The sequence below is a fragment of the Coturnix japonica genome, chromosome 12 (assembly GCF_001577835.2).
Source record: "Coturnix japonica isolate 7356 chromosome 12, Coturnix japonica 2.1, whole genome shotgun sequence".
Classification (NCBI taxonomy): Eukaryota; Metazoa; Chordata; class Aves; order Galliformes; family Phasianidae; genus Coturnix; species Coturnix japonica.
This window is the reverse complement of record NC_029527.1, coordinates 6,323,621-6,346,962: the sequence shown is the minus strand read 5'-3', so window position 1 is coordinate 6,346,962 and position 23,342 is coordinate 6,323,621. Positions and strand designations below refer to the sequence as shown.

Below are 23,342 nucleotides of genomic sequence, written 5' to 3'. Positions count from 1 at the left end.
GAGAGCAGTTTTCCAGTTTCTCTTCCAGTTGGTGCTGCTAAAGCTTACGGAGCATTACCTGGGAGCAGTCACATCTTACAGCACACATGACTATTCGTTCCCAAAATGCCACCTATGCTAGTCTGTGTCTTTAAAAAAAAGAATCAACAGAACACATCTGGTATTAATAGTATTTATTCCTTCATTATCAGTTAAGCATAGATTTTCTAGTTATACATGCATCTGTATTCACTTAGAGTTACATAGTTCAAAAGTCTGCTTTTCTCCAGAAAAATCTACAAATCTTATAAAATACAAATTTAACCGTAATGTAATGTAGTATGAGCCGCTGCTTTTCACATGGTGTCTGTCATGGAATTAAGAAAACCAATGAAGCCAGTGAAAACAGGTGGAGGTACTGTGTTAATAGTTGTGCTGGTATAGCTTCTGTACAAATGAATTCTGATGGTTACCATAACTGCAGCTCTGTACAACGTGCTGCACGTTGTCATGTAACAGAGCAACACGAGCACTAAAAGCCAGCAGAGATAGAAAGGGTCTTTTCTTCTAATGTTCAGTCTTTGATTGCTGCAGAAGTTATCAGCATTCCCAAGTAACTTCCTCTGAGAAGAGCTGGCTGATATGATTAAAATGAAGAGAATGGAGATGCACTTTACAAGAGAGAGATTCAGCTGCATGTTAGAGCTCAGTTTAACGAAAAGGAAGGTGTCCTGTCATCATAGCAGTACACCCAGAACGTCACCACTAGGAAAGAAGCGGGCAGTTTTTGTATCAGTACAAATTCCACTCATAAAGTTACTATACTTAAGCTTTTATGTAACCTACAAAAAGCTGACTGAAGTTTTGGCATAATACACACTGTTGGTGCTTCCAAGGTTAAGACACAACAATCAAAGCTGAATTAAGTAGGCTTACTATTGGAGGTCTTTAATACAGCTATTCAGGGACAAATGTGCAAGTCTCAAACATTGCAAAAATCACTTACACTTCACTAGAACAGAACCAACCCAGAACATCATCAGATGAATTTGACCACTCCACTGCGTTATAAAAGTGACCTGAAAGATTGTACAAAATCCTTGGCTTGCAATATAAACTTCATTAGGAATACAAGTGCAATCACAATGACGTACACCAACTTATTCTTGCCATGATAACTTAGATATCACTACGGCATGACAAAAACACAGCCCACTGCTTGGGTAGACAGATCATCCTTGGAGATTGATAGACTTGCAAGAAATTCTGCAAAAAAGAGCAAAGGAAAGAAAGAAATAAAGCAGTTCTTGCTGTCAGACCGAGTGTCTCAACTGAACTCACTAAGCAGAGTCAGGAGTGTGTCAGTTCTGGACATAACAAGAGACTGCATAACAACACAGCTTTCTCCACTGGCTTCTCCTAAATTCTGTGCGCCTTCTTTAATTCATCAGGCTTCACCTTCAACATATGACCAGCCAATATTTTTCAGCAATGGAAATAAATTATATCTTTATAAAAAGGCTCAGCTGCATGAGGTTTTTCAGCTGTGGTTTCACATCCATATTAAGATGTCACTTGTCTGCATGTTTCTTAACTCTTAAATATTACTTGTCTGTTAAAGTTGTCTTGATATAATTTCCAACTTAAAAATATTAAGGAAATAACAGACCATCAAATCCATGTTTGCTTACACAACACATGTTACCAGGTCTGTGTAAGCTGCATATGACTATTAACTTGTCCTCTGGTTTAGACTTCTACAAATCTATCCATAAATAAGTACTTGGTATTAGTTATAAAGCAATGAAATGCATGCCTGTAGTTTGCCCACGCTTTTTATATATTTTGATATTCACTCTGCTACATTCATAGACAATGTATGTAGAGCAGAACAATGAAGAGCAAGACCTGCATGGCCTACACAGTGTAATAAACTTAATATCCCATTACCCACATAGTTTCTGAAATAATACTGTGTTCACATGAAGCAAATTACAGCTTCAGCTCAGATCAGTCCTTAAGTAAAAGGCAACAGGAAATATTAAACAGGCAAAATAAATCATAAGAAAGGAAACCAACCAGTAATTTATTTAAAACAGGTGGTGAAACCCTACCACAGTCATTGCCAGGAGAACGTGAGGCGTTTATATTAAAAGCTGTACTCTCAAAGTAAATACTAAGTAATTTTTTTAATTAAGAAACATGTTTCCTGATGAAGCAGCTCTACAATTCATAGATCAAAGGATACCAAAAAGATTTTCTGAGGGAAGGAGGACATGGATAAAACCTCAGCAGCTATTCCTTGCCTTATGGTAGTTCTATCCATAGATCCAGGTGCTCCTCCCTTTAAGTGGCACTGAGTAATTCTCATCCCACTGCTAATTCACTGCACTGTTCCATTTTACCATCCTGATCTCCCACAACTTGCCCTTTGCTCCTGCAGCTTTCATCACCTTCCCAGAAGCTTTTCTATCTATCTGCCTCTTTGCTCATTTTAAACCAGCAAGACTCGCCTAAACAAGCAAAACAAAACCTCCTCATTTCATTCATGCATGGCACTTTAAGTTTAAAGTGCTGCTTTCCTCATTCATTTCCCTTCTTTTCAGGGGTTGGGAGAAAAGAATCATTCACTGCAAGTGAAATGCAATTCAATCCTATGCTGTCTGATTAAGAAAACTACATTTAATGGCATAGATGGTAAAACGTGAGCTACAACTGGAGTAATTCCAGTCAGATATTGTTTAATCTGAAAAATTCCATAAGAGCACTGTAGTGCCTCAGATTTTTCTCTTCATTTCCTTCTCATAGTTCTGTGTTTATGTCTAAAACATAATGGGCAGGTTCAAAAAAAGATAACTCGGCTCTCTGCCCTCTCTCCAATAAGGCACCCTGTCAGCAATACCTTTGGATGAGGTTGCTGTCTGTTAGCTGTCCTCCTCTTGGTGCTGTGCCCACTGCAGCTCATCTCACTCTGACAGACGTGGTATAGGTGACCAGATTCTTGGAACTGAGGACCACCGATTTAATATTTTCTTTGCTGTTGCTGAATTAATTTATCTTTGTGTGTACTTGAGGAGGACACAGTAAGTTTGGAGGTTAAAGGTTGGACTGGATGATATTAGTCATCTTTTCAACCTCACTGATTTTATAAATCTGGGCTGTGCTGGCGTGTTGTTTCATAGAAAGTAGAAATCATTACATTAAAAAAAATATCCAAGAGAAGGAAACATAAACTGAAGCAACTTGTAGAGATAAACTGGCTGCCACGCAACTGGATATAGGCAGGAAAAGGAAAGAAAAGCATTTGCTGCCTTTCTGTACGTTTCTGTTGAAAAGAATGAAAGTAGCCTCTTACAGATGAGGTTACAAGACCAGACAGGAAGTAAATGCCACTTAAGTTTTTGTTTTTTGTTGTTTGTTTTTAAAGCCTTAGATGTGTATGGTCCATGTGACACTACAAGGCAACATCTGGTCGCAGGCTGATGCCACATGGCCTGACTGGATAACAGCAAAAGCAGGTACTTCTGCAAGCTACTGGCTGCTCTGAGGATGAACGGGCTGAAACAGAAGGAAGAGAACCTGGAGCCTCTCTCTTGCTCAGTCTCCCACTCCACCTCCTCTTTCAAATACTGTGAGCACTTCCACAGGTGTTAGATCCCTTCTTTATGCTGTGGTGTCAGTGGCACCGTGAGAGCAATGCTCCCTTTTCTCTCCTGTGACAGGAGGCAGATGCAGTTGGTTGCTGCATAGAAATGCCTATCTATCTCCAGCATAAAAAGCAGAAGGAGGTTGCCTTTGTTAGCCTACGCAAAACAACTTCTATGCAATTAAGGACAGTGTTCCTTTTATGCATCTACAGCCATCTAGCACAGAGGTCCTGAAATCCCTCACTTAACCAGCACCATGCAATTCTAGCTATGAAGGGCTGGGCTGAAAGCCAAAGACTAGAAATGTTCTGCAATGAACTGTAAAACACTCTTAACCGTTATAAAACATCTTAGAATATACTCTTCTCTTTCTACATTTTCTGTTATGCTCAGGCCACTATTAGAGAGACATCTGTTCCATTGGAGTTTAGTATTTATAGTAATTAGTGCAAAAATAAATATTTCTTCTTACTTCAAACACGTTTTCTCATCTGGATCAAAAGATGAATGCACATTTAGTATTATACAAAATAAATATTACACAGGGTATGGGCCATGGAGTTCAGGCTTATGAGGTATAAACAGAGACTGCTTTGAAAAATGCATTAGGAGACTGACTATAGGATGCAGAATAGCGCAGTCTTTTATTTCTATCTCCTGTTCAAGGAAACCTTCTGCATTTGAATCCCCCTCACCCCCCAAAAAAAAGACGGTACCACACAGTGCAGATTTTGTTTCATACTGTCTTATCTGGACACTCCCTTTTGTTTCCAGCAAGGTGTTCTACACGCTGCAGTGTAATGAACAAATTGCAGTACTACTCAAGTTCAGTGAGAACTTACGTTTCGTTTCCAAAGCAGTCAATTGCACAGATGGGCAAATGGAAAAAAGAAAAATCCATCTTTTTCCCTTCCTGCAGAGAATTCTTTGAGAAAACCTAATTTTGAGAAAAAGAATGGTGATGCTACCATGTCTATGTGGCATACAAAAGAGAACTGAAACTGACATGAAAGTGGTAATCGCTTAATTGAGAAAGAAACAGCAAGGCATATTAGGGTCTAGACATTGTGAAGTCTTTATATAATACAACAGACCCTCCACCTAGATTTCGCTTCTTGTAGACCTTACTTAGATCCATGATTCCAATTTTAATGAACTAGGCAACCTTAGGTTTCAGATTCCCTTTTCTTCTTTCCATCCTCTCCTAAATCGCTGTCTTCTGACTGGCTGCTGCTGAGGACGACAAACTGTCCTTCTCCACTGCTTGGGTTTGATCTGTTGGAGGCAGCTATCAGTCGGCTTTGCTCCTCTAAGTCCTGATTAGAGAAAGGAGGGAGGAAAGGGAAGGAAATCAGAAAAATAATGCTCAAGTTAAAGCTCCATAAGGTAGAAACAGAATACTACTAATAAGATTTGGACATTTGGGTTTCAAAAGCTGACATCAGTAGGAGAGTTTACATGTTTAACGCCTCTATTAGTGGTAATCCATACAATACAGCAGGTCAGAACTAACAGCTTGGCCTACAGCCTGCTCCCTGCAGGCTCCAATCTCCAATTGAATTGCGTCAGTGCCTGGCTGATGTTTTCTTGCAGCCATGTATGGGACAGTCTGCGATAGGTGTTCCTTCAAGCACTGCTCTTAAATACCCCCTATGAAGAAGTTTTGTTGTTTATCTCCTCAGAAAAGCTCTTTTGAAGAACTAAAATACAAAATTATACAGGACTTGCACAGAAAATACTTCAATAACTTGGTTTCACAATACTCTGTTTGTTTGTTCTAAAGAATGTGATATTGCAGCTGGAACTACAAAGCTACAAAACAAAGTGACTAAATAGGAAAAAAATCAAAACAAAAAATAGTATTAAAAATAACAGAGCATACCTTTTCAATTTGTTTTTGTTTAGTCAGTTCTTTTTGTTGTTTCTCTTTGACTCTCTCCATTTCTTTTTGCTTTTCTGATGCTTTTCGATCCTGAAGGGCAAAAATAACAGTAAAAGAAACAACTGCCCAGTGGGCTTGGTGTGCTGTGGGCTTATCTGAGTTTGTTCAAAACTTCTGGGACACCTGATTTATGCTTCTTTTAATGGACAGGTATGTTTGTTAAAGGTACAGAGTGGATTCCAATCTTGAGCATTGTGCCAGGGTAGATACTGGTGAAGATCTTTTTATCTTGGATTCAAATTCTATAAAACAAATCCTTTTGAGTTCTCCACAACAGCATTACTGCATCTATAAGCATCCTGCAGAATACAGAATATTACAGACTCTAAATATGCCTTCTCCCTTCCATTCACAAGGATACTGTGCCCTAAACAGATTCTTACCAGTTCTGCATGGAAAGCAATCTGTTTTGCCAGTCCAACGGAGTCACAAATCTAAATAGAAATCAAATTTGAAATCGTCTGTAAGAATCTAACAAATGCCTTTAAAAGCATGCCACGTTCCCACATCAGGTACGATAGTGTGCTAAAGCATTTTACAGTTACTTCAGCTATTGGATTAACTTGTTTTCAGTACATAAACTCTCCCATACAAATCCCATAGACAGCCTGAATGGAACTAACACCTTAGAATCCATGTCAGAAAACGACTGGAATCAGAAAATGGATACAAATATAACCATCACCAATACCTTTTCCCCTTCATTATTTGATTCAAAGATATAGCAGATGGAAGTTTGTCGACTGTCAGCTCTCCCTCCTGAAGTTCTAAGCACAAATCCAAAGAGGCGCTTATTCTCCTGATGTGTAGCATACAAGACTACACAGGGCAAAGGAAACTGCCAGAAAGGATCAAATACAGAGAGATTAAAAGTGGTTTCAGACATTCTGTATAGATTTCCACTGTTTGCTTCAATAAAAATGCTTTGTAATCTCAGTTCCCAAAAGAAGGTGGACCAGAAATAATTCTGAAGGCCTCTCCTGCAATTGGAACAAACCAACAGCATGAGAGTTCTTCCTCACCACAGAGGAGCACACGTAGAACACTGCATGTGCACCTGTAAAAGCTCACAGCTTTGGGGCGGTTCTGAACTTAATGCCACAAAGAAGGAAAAGGAAAACACACATGGCGTGATATGAGGAATACTTTGCATGTTCAGTATTTCCTTTTATAGAAATGATGATACCTTTGGGTCCCTGAGAAATAAAGCATCATTATAAGAAGACCCAAATGAAGGAAATGATTATAAACGGTGCAGAGACAAAGGCAGGGGAGGCACAGCTTTGAAATACAGAAAATAAAGACTGCTTTTATTGAAGAATTAAGTTGGCCATATTTGATTCCACATGAAAACCCCACCTGGTTTTGTCGTGCACAACGCTGTCAATGTAATGATGGGAAAACCAAAAACCCAAAACAAACCAAGCAAACAAAAGGCAACAAAAACGTTTTGGACTTCTGAATTCGTTCTAATCTTAATTCTATTCCTCCACCAATTACATCAAGCAGATTGTTACAATAAAATACTGTCATTTTCCTCAAATTTTACCCTATGAAATCAGGGAGGAAAGAAGTGTTTTAAGAAACTTCTTTCTCGTGCTGAGCTCAGTCCCCTCAAAACCAATGTTTGCATCAGCCAACAGCTTCTGGGGAAATCTGTCTGGAAATCTGATGCTGTCAGTGATTTTTTGCCAATATTTAATAACATTGTTTATAAAGTAATGGAATTACTTTGCTGGGTATTTATCTTAGAAGGTAAAGTTACTTACTCGTAGTCTTGTAACTTGTGTCTGTGGATCAATTAACCTAAAAATTTGGTTTTAAAAACAAACCAGAAAGTAAATTTTACCAAAGTGAAAAACATTCCTTCAGTAAATAAACATTAGTAGAAGTCAGGAAGGAAACTTACTTTAAACAGTCACAAGTGACTAATAAATGTGATTCTGTCATCCTGAAAATGTTATGGATGGCCCGAGCTGCCAGGATTTGACGCATTGTTTCATAAACAACATCCGGACTTTCATCAGACTTCACCTCCATGGAGCCAAGAAACCTTACAATGAACAGCTGATGAAGAATCGAATCTAAGAGAAACAAAAGTACTGAGTAAGTGAACTCTGGGTTGGGGCTTCTGTTCAAAACTACTTCCAAGACCAAAGCTGTACTCAGGAAAACACCAGACTTGCAATAAATTGCAAAGAGACTATTTGTGCTTATGAATGACCGCACAGCAAGATATGTATCTGCTAATTTGCTTTCAAGAATACAATAGATGCAATAAAATATTTTTGTTTTATAGCAGAGAACAAGAACCAGGCCTTTCAGACAGTACTCTGATTTAACTCAACTTGTTTAATACATTGCTAATGTAACGTAACTGAACACTCTAAAACTGGAGCTAAACAAGGAGAAAAGGTGCAGGTAAATGTACAAAGTCGATTTGTAAATTCTCTGATTCATTTTACATTGAAGTTTTAGGTTATTTACCTTCAGTTTCAGATTTTGAGCCTCCCGTTTCACCAAAAGGATTTGTGCGTCTATTAAAAAATGAAAACATTAAACCAGGAGTCAGATCACAGGAACCACTAATGGATAATGTAGTCTCATGCTGCATAAAATGAGAACAAGATCATGACTTCACAAACGTGTAATCTGGAGGAATTAACCTACGACAAAGGCAAGCAATTTGTAAGGGCAAGAAATTTAATTGAGAATAAGACAAATTGTCAAATGATGGAGAGAACAAAGGGTATTATTGTCCTATTGCTGCCACAGAGTTGGGCTCCCATGGCATTTTTTATGCTTGAATTAAGTCCAAGGGAACAAAGCACGACAGAACAGCTTTGGGAGGTACAGCCAAATGCTACTCCGTTCATTACTCCAAAGGAGCATCACACCTCTCAGCACTATCTCAAGTTGATGCATTACTTACTAAAGAAAAGTCACTGGTTTTATTTCAAGTGCAGCTTTCTGAAAACACCACTGGGGTTTTACTCCTAGAGGGTCAAGAGAAATGTGGCCGTTTCTGGCTCTCAGAGGTGCTATCAGTTACAACAAAAAGTGAAAATACTCTAGGCTTCCAAGACTGTATTTTGAAAAGCAGTAAAGCAGTGCTGACAAGAACATGGGGAGCAGGGAGATTAGTTAAAATAAACTTAGCGAGGGCTCATAAACTTTGAGTTAGGTTTTATAAGGGAGTAATAAATGCACCACCTTCTCTACTGTTAAGTGTTCTAAAAGCAAATTTCTGAACTAAATCAGAGAAAAATTACGTGGATCTCTCATGTTCAGTTGAGGTTGCATTGCTACAATGCTTAAATAACGAGGACTCAATTAAGAATCCTCCCACTGAAATATGACCTGTGTAAATACTCTACAGATAAACTCTATTATCTGTTTTTGCTTATGCTTGACACTCAAGACTAGATGGGAACAGCAAATGTAAAACCTCATGGGATCTCAGGAAATAAAAAGATTATGTCATCAGCATCAGAAACTCGGGTAGGTTTATATATTATATTAATTGAGGTATGTAAGATTTGTTGCATTCTGTACCAAACACTGCAATTCTCCACTGATAGAAAATGCAAAACTGAGTCATTTCTGTATGAAAAACACAACTGTCTTGAATTCCATTATGACTGATGACATGAATTTAGCTGAAATATTAAACTTTCCACTTCCTGGAATGCAGTTCAAGATTGATTTTAAGTCAGTATGTTCTTAATGATGCAGTCAGCCAACTGATTATTCTATTATACCAAACAACAAAGAACTGTCCAGACGGGGAAAAAAAAGTTGTATGTATACCATTTTCTCGTACATATGAGTTAAACAACTGGAAGTTATTTTCCTCGAGGGCAGGGGAATACAGAACACACTATTGTGGCTTTTTTTTCCCTTACAAGAGCTGGAGCTGCAAATATGTTTTCTTAATATCTGAATTCTGTACAAACAGTTCCAGAAATGCGGAGCCGATTTACAGACTTTTAGTATTGTTTTTGTATGGGAAAATTGAAAAAATTCAGCTAGGAGAAAAGGCTTTTCTGTTTTGGGAGGAGCTCTTAGACAATTTTAACTTGTCTATATGGGAGATCACTCCAGAAGCCTAGATCATTTTCACTCACCTTTCAGTTTAAGAAGAGTGTCATCGTTTGCCATCATCACCTGGAGGCAGGGCTACCAAATTTCTCTTGAATTTCCAAGAGGAAATACCCAAGCTGCTGGGTGAGCAAGCAATAGGAAAGGAAAATACTTTGTGAAACCAAATTGTTAAAATCAATCAAATTTAAAAAAAAAAAAAGCAATAGCTGTTAAAGCAAGAAAAGCTGCTGCAAATTAGAAAACAACATTCGGAATCTATGTGAGTAACTCACATTTCAGACTCTATTTAACAACAACAACAAAAAATACTTGTTTTGCTTCACAGGTCACTGCAAATCTGTAAATTACTATTTTAAAACAAGAAAGAGGAGGGGCAAAAGGCAACGGGTCTGTGTGGAGCTGCAGCCTAAACATGGGAATTTTTAAAATAATTTTTTTCAATTCACATTTAATTTGGGACTTTATTTTTTCTTTCTACATTTCCTACCTGCCCGACTGCCCTGAAGACTTTGCTTGACCAGGCAGATCTTCACTAACTGGAGATATTATGTCAAATTGAATAGGAGTGTCAGGGGCAACCAGTGAGTCCAGGGATAGTGCAGACAGAGCAGGGGATTCGGATCCCAGTGACCCCGTGCTGCTGGTGCGGGCTGCAGGAGGCCGAGATTGTCTGAAACAAAGCAGAAAGATGGAAATGAAGGCGTGTTAATTTCAGGTTGCTTGATAATCAATTAAATCAAATGAAGATGAATATATTATTGCAAAACAAAACAGAATCTAAAAACTGAAGAGGATAAGGCATGGTCAAATAATCAGAGCCTACACTCCAAGCAAACTTAAGTCAGTTACAGTTACTATTTGCATCAGCAATGCCATCAGATGAACATCGGTGTACAACTGCGGATCAAACAATGCATTCTAAGGTCTGCTTCCAGGTGTTGTATGCATTAGGATAATACTCAGCGTGAATACAGAGAACAAACAAACCAGACATAATGTAATGTAACACAACTTTCTAACTGGCAGGAAATCTGATTGTTTGTACCAATGGGTGCTAAACAACGCCAGCAAGGCAAATTAGAAAATGTTTTTCTAAGCCTATCAAAGCTTTCCCTCTGAACACAGAAAGCTGAGGCTTCCTTATGAATTTTTTATTGTTGTTGTTGATTGGTTTTGTCTGGCTTGTTTTTTTACTGGAACTTTACGCAATAATCTTTTCAGAAGTGCTCTTCAGGTGACCGTATTCAGCAGCTTACACTGTCGGACGCATGCTCTCGTGCCTCTGCTGAAATGAAGGTGATGGAGTAACGGCCTCGAGAGCTGACTGGTTTACACGGGCAGCAATTTCCTGCAACAAGTAAATGAAAACAGATTTTAGTTTTCACCTGAGTGAACATACTTGCTTTATAATGCTGCAAAAGTTAGTAAAAGCCAGCAGTAAAACTGCAATCTGCCTGATAAAACAAGCAAACAGATACAGGAAGAAAAATAAAGATCCCACTTTCAAAACATACCTCGACTACTAACAACACGAAGACTCAAAAGTCTGCACTTGAAATTTGGGAATGTTTAAATGTTTCTTTAAAACCAAGACAGGAATGATTATCAAAATAGCCACTAAGTGACAATGTTATTTCAGCAAAGAATAGGCCTCTTAAAGAACTGGGTTTTATTTTTTCAATGAAATTACTTGTTCTGAGATATCAGTAAGCCAGCAGAAAAAAAAGTCCTGAAATAAAGAGGATTTTGGAGAGGGAAGATACAGGAGAGAAAGCAGTGAAGAAGCAAAGTTTTGTGCAAGCAACTCAGAAAATGAGAGTATAAAGCTATTGCAAAGTGAGAAGGCAGTGATATCACAGGTAATATAGAAAGAGCTGGGAGCAATCCATTTTCAATCTGTACTTTTCAGAAGATACTTCTGCCCTTCAAACAAGTTTTATTCAGCAACTGACATTCATAATCCTAAAGCCATCAGAACTGTAAAAAGGCTTCCAAATATTGAATTCTAATTGTTACAAAGGGGTCACAGATCTTGTTATTCTCTTGAATTCATGCATATATAAATAAATACACCCTCAGTGATCTAAGGGCTCTGCACTCCTGTACACCTGGACTAAAGAACCTCATCTTTGAACTAATCACAGCACGTGCCTTCAGCAACAGATCTCAGTGTTATTCAGCTGCTCCAGCTACAGTGCTCATATCTGGTATGGAGGCACTGGAAAGTTTCCTTTCACATAACCCATCCCCCATCAAGGAGTATGATTTCTTTTTCTGAACTTTGTGAGTATCTATGTATGAAAATATTACTGACGTGGTGATTTTGGTGAAGTTTACCTCAGGGTTTTCACTGAGATATATCTGTTTAGATATGTTGTTTATTGTGCATATCCACTGAAAAAGAGAGGAAAAAAGAACATATTAGATTTGTCATTGTTTCTTTCCAAGAAAGCTGATTAAACACCCCCAGCACTGACTGCTTTCAGCACCTTTTCCACCTCATAATTTCAGGGCCAGGCTAACGCAGCCCAGCTAAAGCCTTAAAAATGGCATAAAACGCTATTTTACCCCAATAGAACAATAAAGATTACAGAGAAATTTGAATCCAGGCTGAATGTACCATATTTTCTCTATTTCCTTATTCAGCTGTTCACCCAAACCTGCCTTAAACAGCTTCTAGAACAATTTTTTTCTAATCCCACTCTATTATGGAAAAGGATTTAAACACAGTAATAGTTTATCAGACTTTCTGAAAGTTCTCATGGGTAGAATGTTCACTATTTACTGCCTGAAGAATATAAAGTGTGCACTGCAACTGTTTGTATTCATGCATTCCCTTCTGTGCAACAGAAAATTCAACATGTGGTCCTCCTGCAAACTTACCTCTTCATAATCTTTTTTACTCTCTGCCTGTAAGATCGAAGACCTAAAAGAGAATGGAAAACAGAGTTTTGCCTACTTGAAATGCCTCACATGTCCTTCCAGATTAGAAACCCCCTTTTCATGTTTGCACACTGCACAAAGAAACAACCAAGTCTGAAGATTCTATGTACAGAGTGCAGACAACATTAAACTGGGGAAAGAAAATTCATTTTTCCATATCCATATCTGTACAGCAATCGAAGAGCTCATCTTACTCACTTAAGAAAAATATCTTTCCATGGTTTTAATTGAGTTTAGGCTATGCATAAGCAGAGCCTTCTACAAAGGTATGTGGTGCTGTTATCAGAAGCTTCAGCCGTTCAAAAATATACTAAAGTCACAGTAAGTGACACTTCCTGAGCTGAAGCCAAATAACTGTTGTTTCCTGAAGAATTTATTGGCCATCAGAGAAAACAACCGGCCTCACTCTGATGACATCAGCATCATTTTCCCAACAGACAAAAGTGTGAAAGGAGAAGGCGCTGAGCTCACCGGGGTAAAAAACCCCAGACTGAGGTTCTAAATACACTCCAGACAGATGACAGCCTGATGGATTTGGAGTCAGACCATTTTTCTTAAGTAGTGAGTACATTTTCTTACAGATAAAACTAATGTAAGAATACTTACTTTTTACCATCAAAAGATGTTATTTGAAAACAGTACCGTCTGTCTTCACAGTCCACAGCCATCACTGAACAATTGTCTATGTCCATGACAAGTCCCCCAGCCACGTCACCTCTGGCCTGGCTCATCAGATTTCCACCTTGAGTGAAGTAGAACTGTCTCTCCCAACTGGAAGATACCAGCCCTGTTTTACTAGAACATGGAAAGAGATCCCTGCTTAGTAAGTTAGTTTAGCTGAGCTCTATAATTAGAATAGTTAAAATAAAAATTACATGAGCAAGCTGTATGGACACTTAAAAAATTTTCCTCATGTAATGTTTTAGGTTAGCTTTGCAACTACATTAGTCTCATCTGCTGCATATTAATTTTAAATCCACTGCTGGGCAGAATTTACAAAAATCTTTGCTTTCTTGGGTTTTATGAGACTGTATGTAGATAGAAGAGACATCAGTTCTTTGATTTTGATGGTCAGTTTTCATAGCACTCCTTTATGAAGGGTGAATGTTCAACTGATACACCTTATCAAAGTATTTTATATGATCTCCAAACTGTTTTCACTGGAGAACTTGAGGTAAGCATTAACCAAGGTATGTAAGACACCTCAATTTTCCAAGTATTTTGTATTGTTCAATGAGGTTATCAAAGTTTTGCAAAGAGCGGTTTGAGTTCCTATTCTTACAGAAGAACAACAGAGAGGAACCAAAAATTGGTATCGCTTGTGGTTTGGCCTCTCTTGTAGTTCAGATACTCTCTTCAGTATTAATTGCTGCATCTGTGTTCTATGGCCTTGTTCAGTGAGTGTTTAGTTCTCACTGTTAATGTAAAATTAACTTTAAAGAAAAAAGCCTGCTTGTTTGGAGGTTATTATGCAAGTACTGAAAAAAATCTTACAACTTCTTTACAACCACTAAAAATGACCTTAATAGCACATAACAGCTCCCTCCAGTGGAGGAAAGACTACCTCATCACACTGTGACGGATGTTCAAAGTGTGTTTAGGCAATAGTGGTTTGTCTTGTACAACCCAAGCTTGTTGTATTTATCATCATCTTGAATCCCACAGCTTTCTTGGATGCTTGTACAAAAACGCTTCCAGCCCCAGTCTTGTTGGTTTACAATTACAGTCCAGTGAAATTACACTCATAAACAAATGAGGGAATCCAATGTTAGGAACAGAAAAGCTCTGATGGGACTTACTGCACTAAACTACATATTTAAGATCAGCATCCCTTATTCCAAAACAACACAGTGTATGTTTCTAGCTTCCACAAAGCTAAATATTTTTAAAGATTTCAGTAACAATTCAGCCTTACTTCCTTGCATTGAGATACCCAGCTTTCCGTGTTAGGTTTCTATGGACAGGAAATTTCGTAGGATCAGGATCAGGCAAATAAAGTGGATCACTGGCTACTTCCAAGTCTTCTATAGTTTGTTGCATGTTCTCTATTTCGCACTCCATTTCCCTGCGAACACTAAAGTAAGTTACATGTTACTAACAGAGACAATATATTGCTAAGTGAAAATAGAAAAAATAATTGTGCAGAAGTGCAAAATTAAACCCAAACAACTTACTTTTGTACGCTTGTGCCAATGTTGGTGAGAAATTCTTCCAATTGATCAGTGAGATTTTCTGAACCCATTTTAAAAAAACTTATCTTAAAAAAAGGAGGAAAAGGGAGAACTTGGTCATGAATGAAACTAAATAAAGCAATCAAGAAATTAATGACAGGAGGTTAAAGCTTCAAGAAGAAATCTGGTTTTATTCCTTATTCCCAACAGTCAGTTTCAGTAGATCAACTCTCATGAGGTTCTCTTACATCTTCTTTCAGGACTACAGCTTATAGAATGTGAAATTACCTGAGCTTGCATATATCCTAGCAAGGGTTCTAACACAGCGATTTTCTTCTTGTACTGAAGAGTATTTAACGCACAGAAATAATGCATCATAGTCTGATGCTGTTTTTTCCTGGAAGTATACACATCTTCTGTAACTTCAGCCTTGATCTAAAGAGATACAGACAAGGGGAGAGGGGAAAAAAGAGTGTTTGAGTCTTCTCAACAGCCTTACAAACAGGAAGGGAAAAAACAAGAACTATACAGTAATGTTGTAAGTTCTATCAGCATTAACTGTTGTGTGCTACAATTCCCTTTCTGTAATTCACAGGTGAGGGATGCATGCAAAGTACATGCAGTATTGTATACAGTAGTCGGTTCATCACAAAACAACTGGACTACAGTGTCACAGCTTTCACCTTGTAGCTTTTTCAGTGTGTTCAATAAAGCTTATTTTTGTGTTCTGAACCAAACTGCCCAGAATGCTACAACATTAGCTACCAAACTTCAAGTGCAACCTGCTGTACGTTATCTTTCATCACAAATTCTTACATTAGACAAAAATTAGTTCCTAACTCATCTAGAAGTTGTCTTATCTGCATTTTGTTTTACAAACCTTTTCATTTTCTCTTCTTTTTGATAACCGACTGTATCGTGTGATGGCAGCATCGTGGTCTAAGCAATGAAGAGAGAAGAAGGGATCATTTTGAAAAATCAATCACTTACAAAATGCAGCATAAACACTTTCATACCCCCATGTCCTGTACAGCAGCCCAAATATAAAGTTCTGCCATAATAAAGCCTTTAATAATTCTTGCTTCTTCAGATTTATTACATGGATGACAATACTTGGGCTGAAAGATCAATTCTAACCAATTTACCCCAGAGCTGAGAACCTGACTCAAAATAGAGTCAACTCTCCTTGAAAACTTCCATCTCATCTTTTTTACCTCTGAAGCAATGGAGCTATCTGGATTTAGACAAGGACACAGCAAAGCAAAAGTACCTACTGACAGTTAGGAAGAAGACTATCAAATTTTAGGGAGATTAGATTCATATTTATCAATCCATTTTAAGTGCTGAGTTTAAAAAGTAAGCTAATGCCTTACTCTTTACATTAATTTTAGAAGCATAATCCTGAATTATTTTATAACTGTTTACACATGTGAAGTATTGAGGAAGACAATACCGTCCATTTGCCTTAATGCTTTGGTCCATAAAGCAGATTTACAAGATGTTCCAGGATACCTGGCTGCCTAAATATCACTGAAAACAAACTACAGTGTAATGACTTTAGGCCTTCCAGCTATCTCCACTAATGTTCTGAGTAAATATTCCACAAGAATACTGCTGTACTGCAATATCTGTCACATAGACTGTTTTACACTTACCATTGCTTGCAATTTGGAAAACTTCTTTTAGAGTTAATATCTCTACAAAACAACATATCACAGTTAGTGAAGTCATTATTAACATTTATATGGGTATATAAAGACTTTTCATGCCATGTTACGTTGCCGAACAGGTGCAGTTCATACTTCATACCGTACTAAATTATCAGTACAGCCATCTGCAGCTGGCAAAGTCTGCTCCTACTTTGCAATAATCAGTCCAAAAGCATCACCTACTGTTCTGCTGAAAGCTTTGGTCTTAGTTGGGGAAGTGGAAGCACGTGGGAAGGGGAAGTATCAGGAAACAGAAAACCCCACGGCACTGTGATTACTGCTAAATGTGCAATTCCTCCTACCTACAATTAGTCACATTCTAGTTGTTTTCCAGTCTTGATCAGGACACAGAATCAGTACAATGCTTAGGAAAACTTACTCTAATCTTGACTGCGTTTTTGTGTCACTTCACAACATAAACTAGCAAAAAGCCACGTTGGAGTTTACCATCAAGCAAAGACCAAGAAAAAAAGTGAAGTACATAATGAAGTATTGTATAATTTCATGCTATCTGGCGTTTAAAAAAATGCCAGTAAGAAAATTTCATTTGCTATTATTGCCTTTTCAGAAAATATTGACAGGAGACCTTCCAGGCTCTCCTTCTTGAAGAATTCACCATTATTGTTCCCAGTTACTTTGTTTTTAAGTTTTTATGTTTTTATGGAGGCAAGCATATGTTCCTGGCAATTCCTGTGTACCTGAGGTCTTCCAAAGGTAAGCAGCTAATTTTCCTTTGTTTCCGTGTCTATGGCTTCTGCATTTAGGCTTATCCTTACTTGTTGCAGCCCAGGATTTTGCTACCCTGCTATTATTGCTGTGCTTTCTATTGCATTATTACCTTTACACTAATAAATAAAATACTGCAGTTTTTGCACTTCATCGTTTGAATTTGATTCAGTCGGTGTATTTACATTGTGATGTTGGCATATACGCAACTATTTCCTGAACATACAAATTATCTGACAATGTTTTCAGTAACTCCTAAATCTTCAACTTGAAAATGCAGCTACTTCTATAATGTTGCATGTTTGTTGTAACATGGTAACACTTGGTTCTTCATCTCTAATGCTCTCCTGAGTAGAAACTATTTATATTAAAAGCATTAGGAGATGCATACACTTCAAAGCTGAGAAATAAGTAGCAGATCCTGTTGGGTACAATAGGAACTATAGAGATAGAATGATGTGATTTCTGTTATTGCTGCCATGGGAAAAAGCATTATTTGTTTGACCACCCTACCTTTTAGATCTCTTTCTTTAAACTGAGTAATAGGAAACATCATCGCATCTGCAAGTTGAGTAGAAAGTACTGCATGGCAAGAACTGAGCTGTAAGATAAGGGAAAAAAGGGTGTTTTTAGGAAAACAGTGCTGAGACTGAGGAAAGTAAGAAAGCAAGAGAAGTTTCACTGAAATTTGATGCACAACTCGAACATAATTTTGCAAATTCACTTCTGCAGTTACTCCCTTCTAAGGTTCCTTATTTCATCATCGTCTTTACATAGACTCTCACAGCATAGCGTTTTCCTTTATTCCCTCCATCTATATTCCAGATTGCTGAATCATGTCAGAAGATGGCCTCACGCCTTCTGCTGACCAGTCAATTTATTTCTACAGCTTCTCTCCAGCTACATCACAGTCCATCTTCCTCAGGTTACCGAGGATGATCCAAACAAAATGTTTATTCTTTCAAAAAGTAGCATTTAAACAAAGGAGAGGAATCATGAGGAAAAATCCTGCTTCTTGATGATGCTAAAATGTTTTTCAGGAGAGTCGGTCACTCAGTCTCTAATACGAACAGCAAAAGGTTCCTTTATCAGTCAGGTATCTGAAATCAGGGGATGCAAATACCCTGATAAGACAAGGGTGTTTTTTGACATTCTGTAATGTCATTTATCTTTCTGTAATGCTTTTGGTTTTGTAGTTAAACTATCTTGATCCTCAGCAACGTGGACTCATTTTTGCTGAATTGATTCTTTACCTTCACGTTATGTAACCCTAAGCTTATTCTGCAACTAAAGTTCAGCATTATCAAATGAAAGCTGTTTCTGAACCTGCAATCTTAAGACCGCAGGTAACAATTCAAAGTGAATACATGACAAACATTAGCAAAGTAAATGAAATAAAGGCAAGTACTTGCCTCATCAATCACTTTTGCAAATTGCTGTAAAGTAGAATTCATGATTTCATCATCTCCTCCTAGTGGAAAGTGCTGCCAAAAAAAACCAAACAAAAATAACAGGAGGTTATGCTGGTTGTAGTGCTTTCTGCCATTCACACAAACATTCATGTCTAAGAATGTACAAGGTAGTTATTTTAAAATGATGCACTTGAAATGCACTGTGGGACTATTTTGTGAAGTTGTTGTGGTTTTTTTTTTATTGTCTCAGATAAGAAATAGTTTTTTGGAAACAGTTAAGTATTAAATTCTCCCTTGTTTTCTCTCCACCCCTTTTCTTTAACCCCTTCGCTTCTTGAACAGATGACAGGGTGCATGGGAATGGCACAAGGATGTATTGGAGGAGGTTCAGATTCTATATTAGGGAAAAAAATATTCACCATAAGTCGTCAGGAACTGGAACAGGGTTCCTAATGAAGTGGCTGATTGATTCTCTAAGCCTGTCAGCATTCACAAAGTGTTCAGATGGTGCCCTCATTAATATGTTTTAACTTTTGGTTCAGCTCGTTCTAACTGAGCTACTCTAAAACACCAGAAATAAAATCTCCAGAACTTACTATCATTCATCATAGTAAGAAGAATTTGATTCTGGAAAATAGTAATAACAGGACACATTTCTCTTCAGCAAACTCTTTATGTGTGCCATTGTTCCATACAGAATGGAAAGCACCTGTGTTTACATTGGAAGAACTAATATGAAGATAGGTTGATTCTTTTGGCAACAATGTGAGCCACCAACCTTAATAGTTTGCTTTATCTGAATCAAACCTGAATACATTCTGTACTGTGCTCTGTGAGATAAGACTACAAAAATACAGTCCTGACCACACAAACCAACAGTGATTTATACTATACCTGTTTCTCATATTCCTTCAGAAGCTTTGAAGTCAGATGAGTTGCTGCACTTAATTCATTCTAATTTAGGAAAAAAAGAAAGACGTTTGTTACTTTTTTATTTAAATAATTTTTTAAAATCATGTTTAGAAAGCAAAACATTGCAGACACGGAACTTAGAAACAGGAATCTTGGTGACAGGCTTGCAGACAACATAAGAATTCTGTCCTTCTGTTTCTATAGCAATGGTAGGAGCAGCACATAATCAGTATTTACAGATACTATGGTCATAAGAAATTCTGTTGCAAAACAAATCTTGTGTGACAATCAGAATTTAGTCCTCATCACTCCTCAGCATGTGGAAAAGCAATAATTTAATGCTTGTTTTGTAAACATGAAACACTTTTTTACAAAGTTCAAAAATATATTTGCTTATAAATTTTTCCAAAAAAGGAAGAGACATAAAATGTGGTTCAAAAGCTTTGTAATGCATTCAGGAATTCTCTAACAGTACCTGCGCATCATACACTCTATGCATTGCTTGAAATAACTGATTGACGTAGTTGGAAATTGCAGCAGCATCTTCTTCAAACACTCCCAGCAAGGAACGGGTCTGTAACAGTGAATCAGAACAATGTGTCATGTTAGCAAAGAACTATTTAAATGCAAGAGAATTTCCAAGTTAAGCAGCAGTGCTGCAGATCTCCTTTCTGAAGTTTATAAAGCCACTGTCACAGCATCCACTGCTATGTGCTGTGTATCACAGAATTAGAAAAAAAACAGAATGTATTTTAAAACTACATCCAAGCTCAGTCTTGCTCAGCCTCTCTCCAGGTTAAAGGAGTATGTAGTCAGACAGCACCAAGAGATGTGGATAAGTATAAATTATAAGCGTTGGAACTGTGAGCTACTACTGGTATATCATTATGGTATATCCCCAAGGAAAACTGACTGGAATTAAGCAGCATGCCAGGTACACATTTCTTCTGAGAAAGAACAGCTGTGGCTTTCTAGCACTCCTTCTTCTGTATGAGTAGTTGCTGGCTGTGCTGGGCTATGTAACTCATGTCTGCAATAGCAGCCAATTCTGTGCTCAAAAAGCTGAAGAACTGAAAGTAACCAAATCAAACTGATAGAATCTACATTTTCTTAATATACACACTTCTCTGCCCCACCTGCCAGTGAGCTGTGTTCTTTGTCTGCTGTCCCCAGCCCATCAGTCAGCCTGCCCTTCACTGGTGCCACCCACAAATGCACCTCCTGTGTAACTTTAGAAGTGGTTGCTGTCTTTACTGCTGTCCACATACTGGAGTTCAAAACACCGATCACCAACTTTTAGGGCTAACTGTTCCGCTGTTTTTTTCTACCCAGTTGCAGTCTGTACCTCCCTGCTTTGGCCAGAAGGAAATTACTGGAGACAGATCAGAATCCTCTGGTAAGTTGGCATGAATGACGTTCTTGATGAAATGACTGGCTAAACAAGAAGACAATCAAGTTGCTTAGGGAGAATTTGCCCTTAAGAGGAATTAAAATGCTCACTCAGTGCTCTTTCATCTCTGCATCTGGAAGCAGTTTTACTCCTAACCATAAGGTTATCAGATAGCTTGGCAAAAGGGGAAAGAACAGAGAATGTAGCTGTAACTCTGCATGAGCTACAGTTGCTCTTCCTAAGAAACACTGTGTAGTATTGCACTAAATATTGGTTGTGATGTTTGGATGCAAGGCCAATCACTTGCAAAACCCACAAAATAAACCTTTAACTCTTAAATTACTGGCAAGAAGACCGTGCATTTTTAGGCCCATACTAAAATTAATGTGCAGACAGAAAATGAAGAGAATTGTGATGACATAACAGATGTTTTTAACCCACAAATTGTCAGTTTTAAGCACTTGTTAATTCTCTTTCTTAGCCTTCCTCAAGCTGAGTACCTGTAGCTTCCCTGACTGGGAATGGATGCAACTTACGGGGCTTGGGAAGAAAATAAGAGAGCAATGCATGATATCAGGAAAATCTCTCTGGTGAGACCAGCGTAAAGCACTGGATTGCACTGCATACAAAACACGGTAATAAAACCTTGAAATGTGCCTTAGAATGTAGTCCATCTGCCCTTGTATAAACACTTATCAAGTGTGTTATTTGATCACTTGACCATGAAAGCCTCTTATTTAATTGAAATTGATGAGTGGTTGTCCCACAGATGTGATCATACCATATAACTCCTACAGGACACCTAAGGGGAAAGAATAAGCAAACAGCATTACCAACACAGCAAATCACTTTAATGATGGTTCTTGTTTACAAAACAACTGGAAGAAGTGTTGGGTGGAGGAGGAAAGAGGTGGAGAGCTCGGATGGTTGTCAGGTGTGGCAATGTGTTGCATCATCCTAATAGCTGTGAGTCTTCAGATATGAAAGAATGCAGCAGAAAAAAATACCATAAAGACTGACTTATATACTCATGACCTTTAAACCAAGCACTAACAAACCTGACCCTGCAATTTGAAAGTGTTATCGTGTTTGATTTCCGGATTATACTTACTCTCTAATACTCCGTAATACAGAACCCTGTGGAGTAAAAGCATTTCTATGGGTTTTATCATTAAAATATCAGTTATTGACTTCAAACTGACAGTGTAATTATAGCGATGGAAAGAAAACTGAAATTGAGAAGTTCTGACAGATATTGCTGAACAAAAAAATGGAGGAACTGTTCACTCACATTTCCAGTGAAAAACTGAGGAGCTCTAATGCTCCTTACGATGTTTTATCACACATGGATCAGCTGCTACACCAGAAGCTACCAGTACAAAACTGCACAAGGAAACCACCTGTTTGAAAGTCAGTGAGCTGTTAAACAATTCATGTCATCACACGTATTGTATTGAAAGAGACGTGAGATGGAGCCTGTGCCATTGAGTCCTGTGGGTTTTTTGTGGTGCAATAGTTTGGAAATAAGAGAGCAGCAACTCTCTAAACACATATATCTGCACACTGAATGTGTGTACAACTAAACTGTGCTGCCTTGCTTATCAAAGGCAACATAAAGTGTCACTTGGTTTATTTCTGAAAATAGACAGTGGTTTGATTTCTACCCCGCACCAAAAGGAAATCAATGGTTTATTCACCCTTTAAGAGATCTTAGCTTGGTTGCAGAGTAAGTCTGATTTGGAGTTTATATAAGTGAAGTCAGCATCTCAAACATGTCTAATGGTACTGAATTCCAGTGCACAGTTCAGCCCTGAAAACCTGTCCAGATCAGGTCAAGTCTCTAGGCCACAGTCTGTGCAGCAAACCAGATCTTGTCTAACATCTGGTATCGGGGCTATATGGGACACTGCCTTATGGAAAGCAATGATACACCTCTTACACAGCCTTCTCTTCCAAGCTGTCCCTCCATTGATCTAGATTTGTTGTCACCGCTATTATAGGGATTAAAATCCTCTGTTTAGTAAATAAAGTTTCAATGCTCGAGCAATCAAAGCTACCACTGAATATGCTATTACAGCATTGGAACTGCTGCTCATCTGCATAAACTATGCAGCAAAACAAGGCCGGGCCTCCGCGCTAGGCCTGGCAGCCCCGAGTCGAGCCCGATCTGTCCTCCCGTCATGGAGCCGCTCCTCGCCTGACCCACCTGCGGGCTGTCCTCCAGCGTCTCCTCGATGGGCAGCTTGTCGATGCCGGGCATGGCGGCAGCAGGGATCCGATCTGCGCCGCTGCTGCTCCCGCTCCCTCAGCTCGCCCAGCTGGACGGGCCCCCCCGGCAGCAAACACTTGTCCCCGCCCCGAGCAGGATGTCCCTCCCTCCTGCCGCCCGCCTGCCTTTACTATTGGC

At 38.4% G+C, this 23,342-nt stretch overlaps 2 protein-coding genes across 5 annotated transcripts in view; one reads left to right on the top strand and one right to left on the bottom strand.

Annotated features, from left to right (window-relative positions):
- Positions 1-23,143, top strand: part of ASB14 (ankyrin repeat and SOCS box containing 14) — a 32,260-nt gene extending 9,117 nt beyond the window's left edge. For 2 of the 3 annotated variants that reach the window (XM_015874887.2, XM_015874886.2), the window contains exon 12: positions 3,407-5,463. The gene's annotated coding sequence lies outside the window, so the exon portion shown is untranslated. Of the gene's footprint in view, positions 1-3,406; positions 5,464-20,877 lie in introns of those variants that run through there. The other variant, XM_032447216.1, reaches the window with a different exon arrangement.
- APPL1 (adaptor protein, phosphotyrosine interacting with PH domain and leucine zipper 1) lies at positions 157-23,286 on the bottom strand. Of its 2 annotated transcripts, XM_015874882.1 has the most exons (22): positions 23,142-23,286; positions 20,021-20,119; positions 19,528-19,587; positions 18,634-18,705; positions 17,735-17,822; positions 16,442-16,483; positions 15,667-15,725; positions 15,075-15,221; positions 14,790-14,872; positions 14,531-14,689; positions 13,222-13,410; positions 12,556-12,598; positions 12,010-12,066; positions 10,929-11,020; positions 10,160-10,342; positions 8,056-8,105; positions 7,478-7,652; positions 7,338-7,374; positions 6,260-6,406; positions 5,952-6,002; positions 5,509-5,598; positions 157-4,942 (listed from the first exon to the last, which is right to left on the bottom strand). In XM_015874882.1, exons 1-22 carry the CDS (start codon positions 23,193-23,195, stop codon positions 4,793-4,795), a joined length of 2,127 nt encoding a protein of 708 aa, XP_015730368.1. In that variant the 5' UTR covers positions 23,196-23,286; the 3' UTR covers positions 157-4,792. The 2 variants fall into 2 exon arrangements, with proteins under 2 accessions (XP_015730368.1, XP_015730369.1); XM_015874883.2 differs by lacking the exon at positions 18,634-18,705 and having other exon boundaries at positions 23,142-23,256.
- Positions 23,287-23,342: the final 56 nt, after the last annotated feature.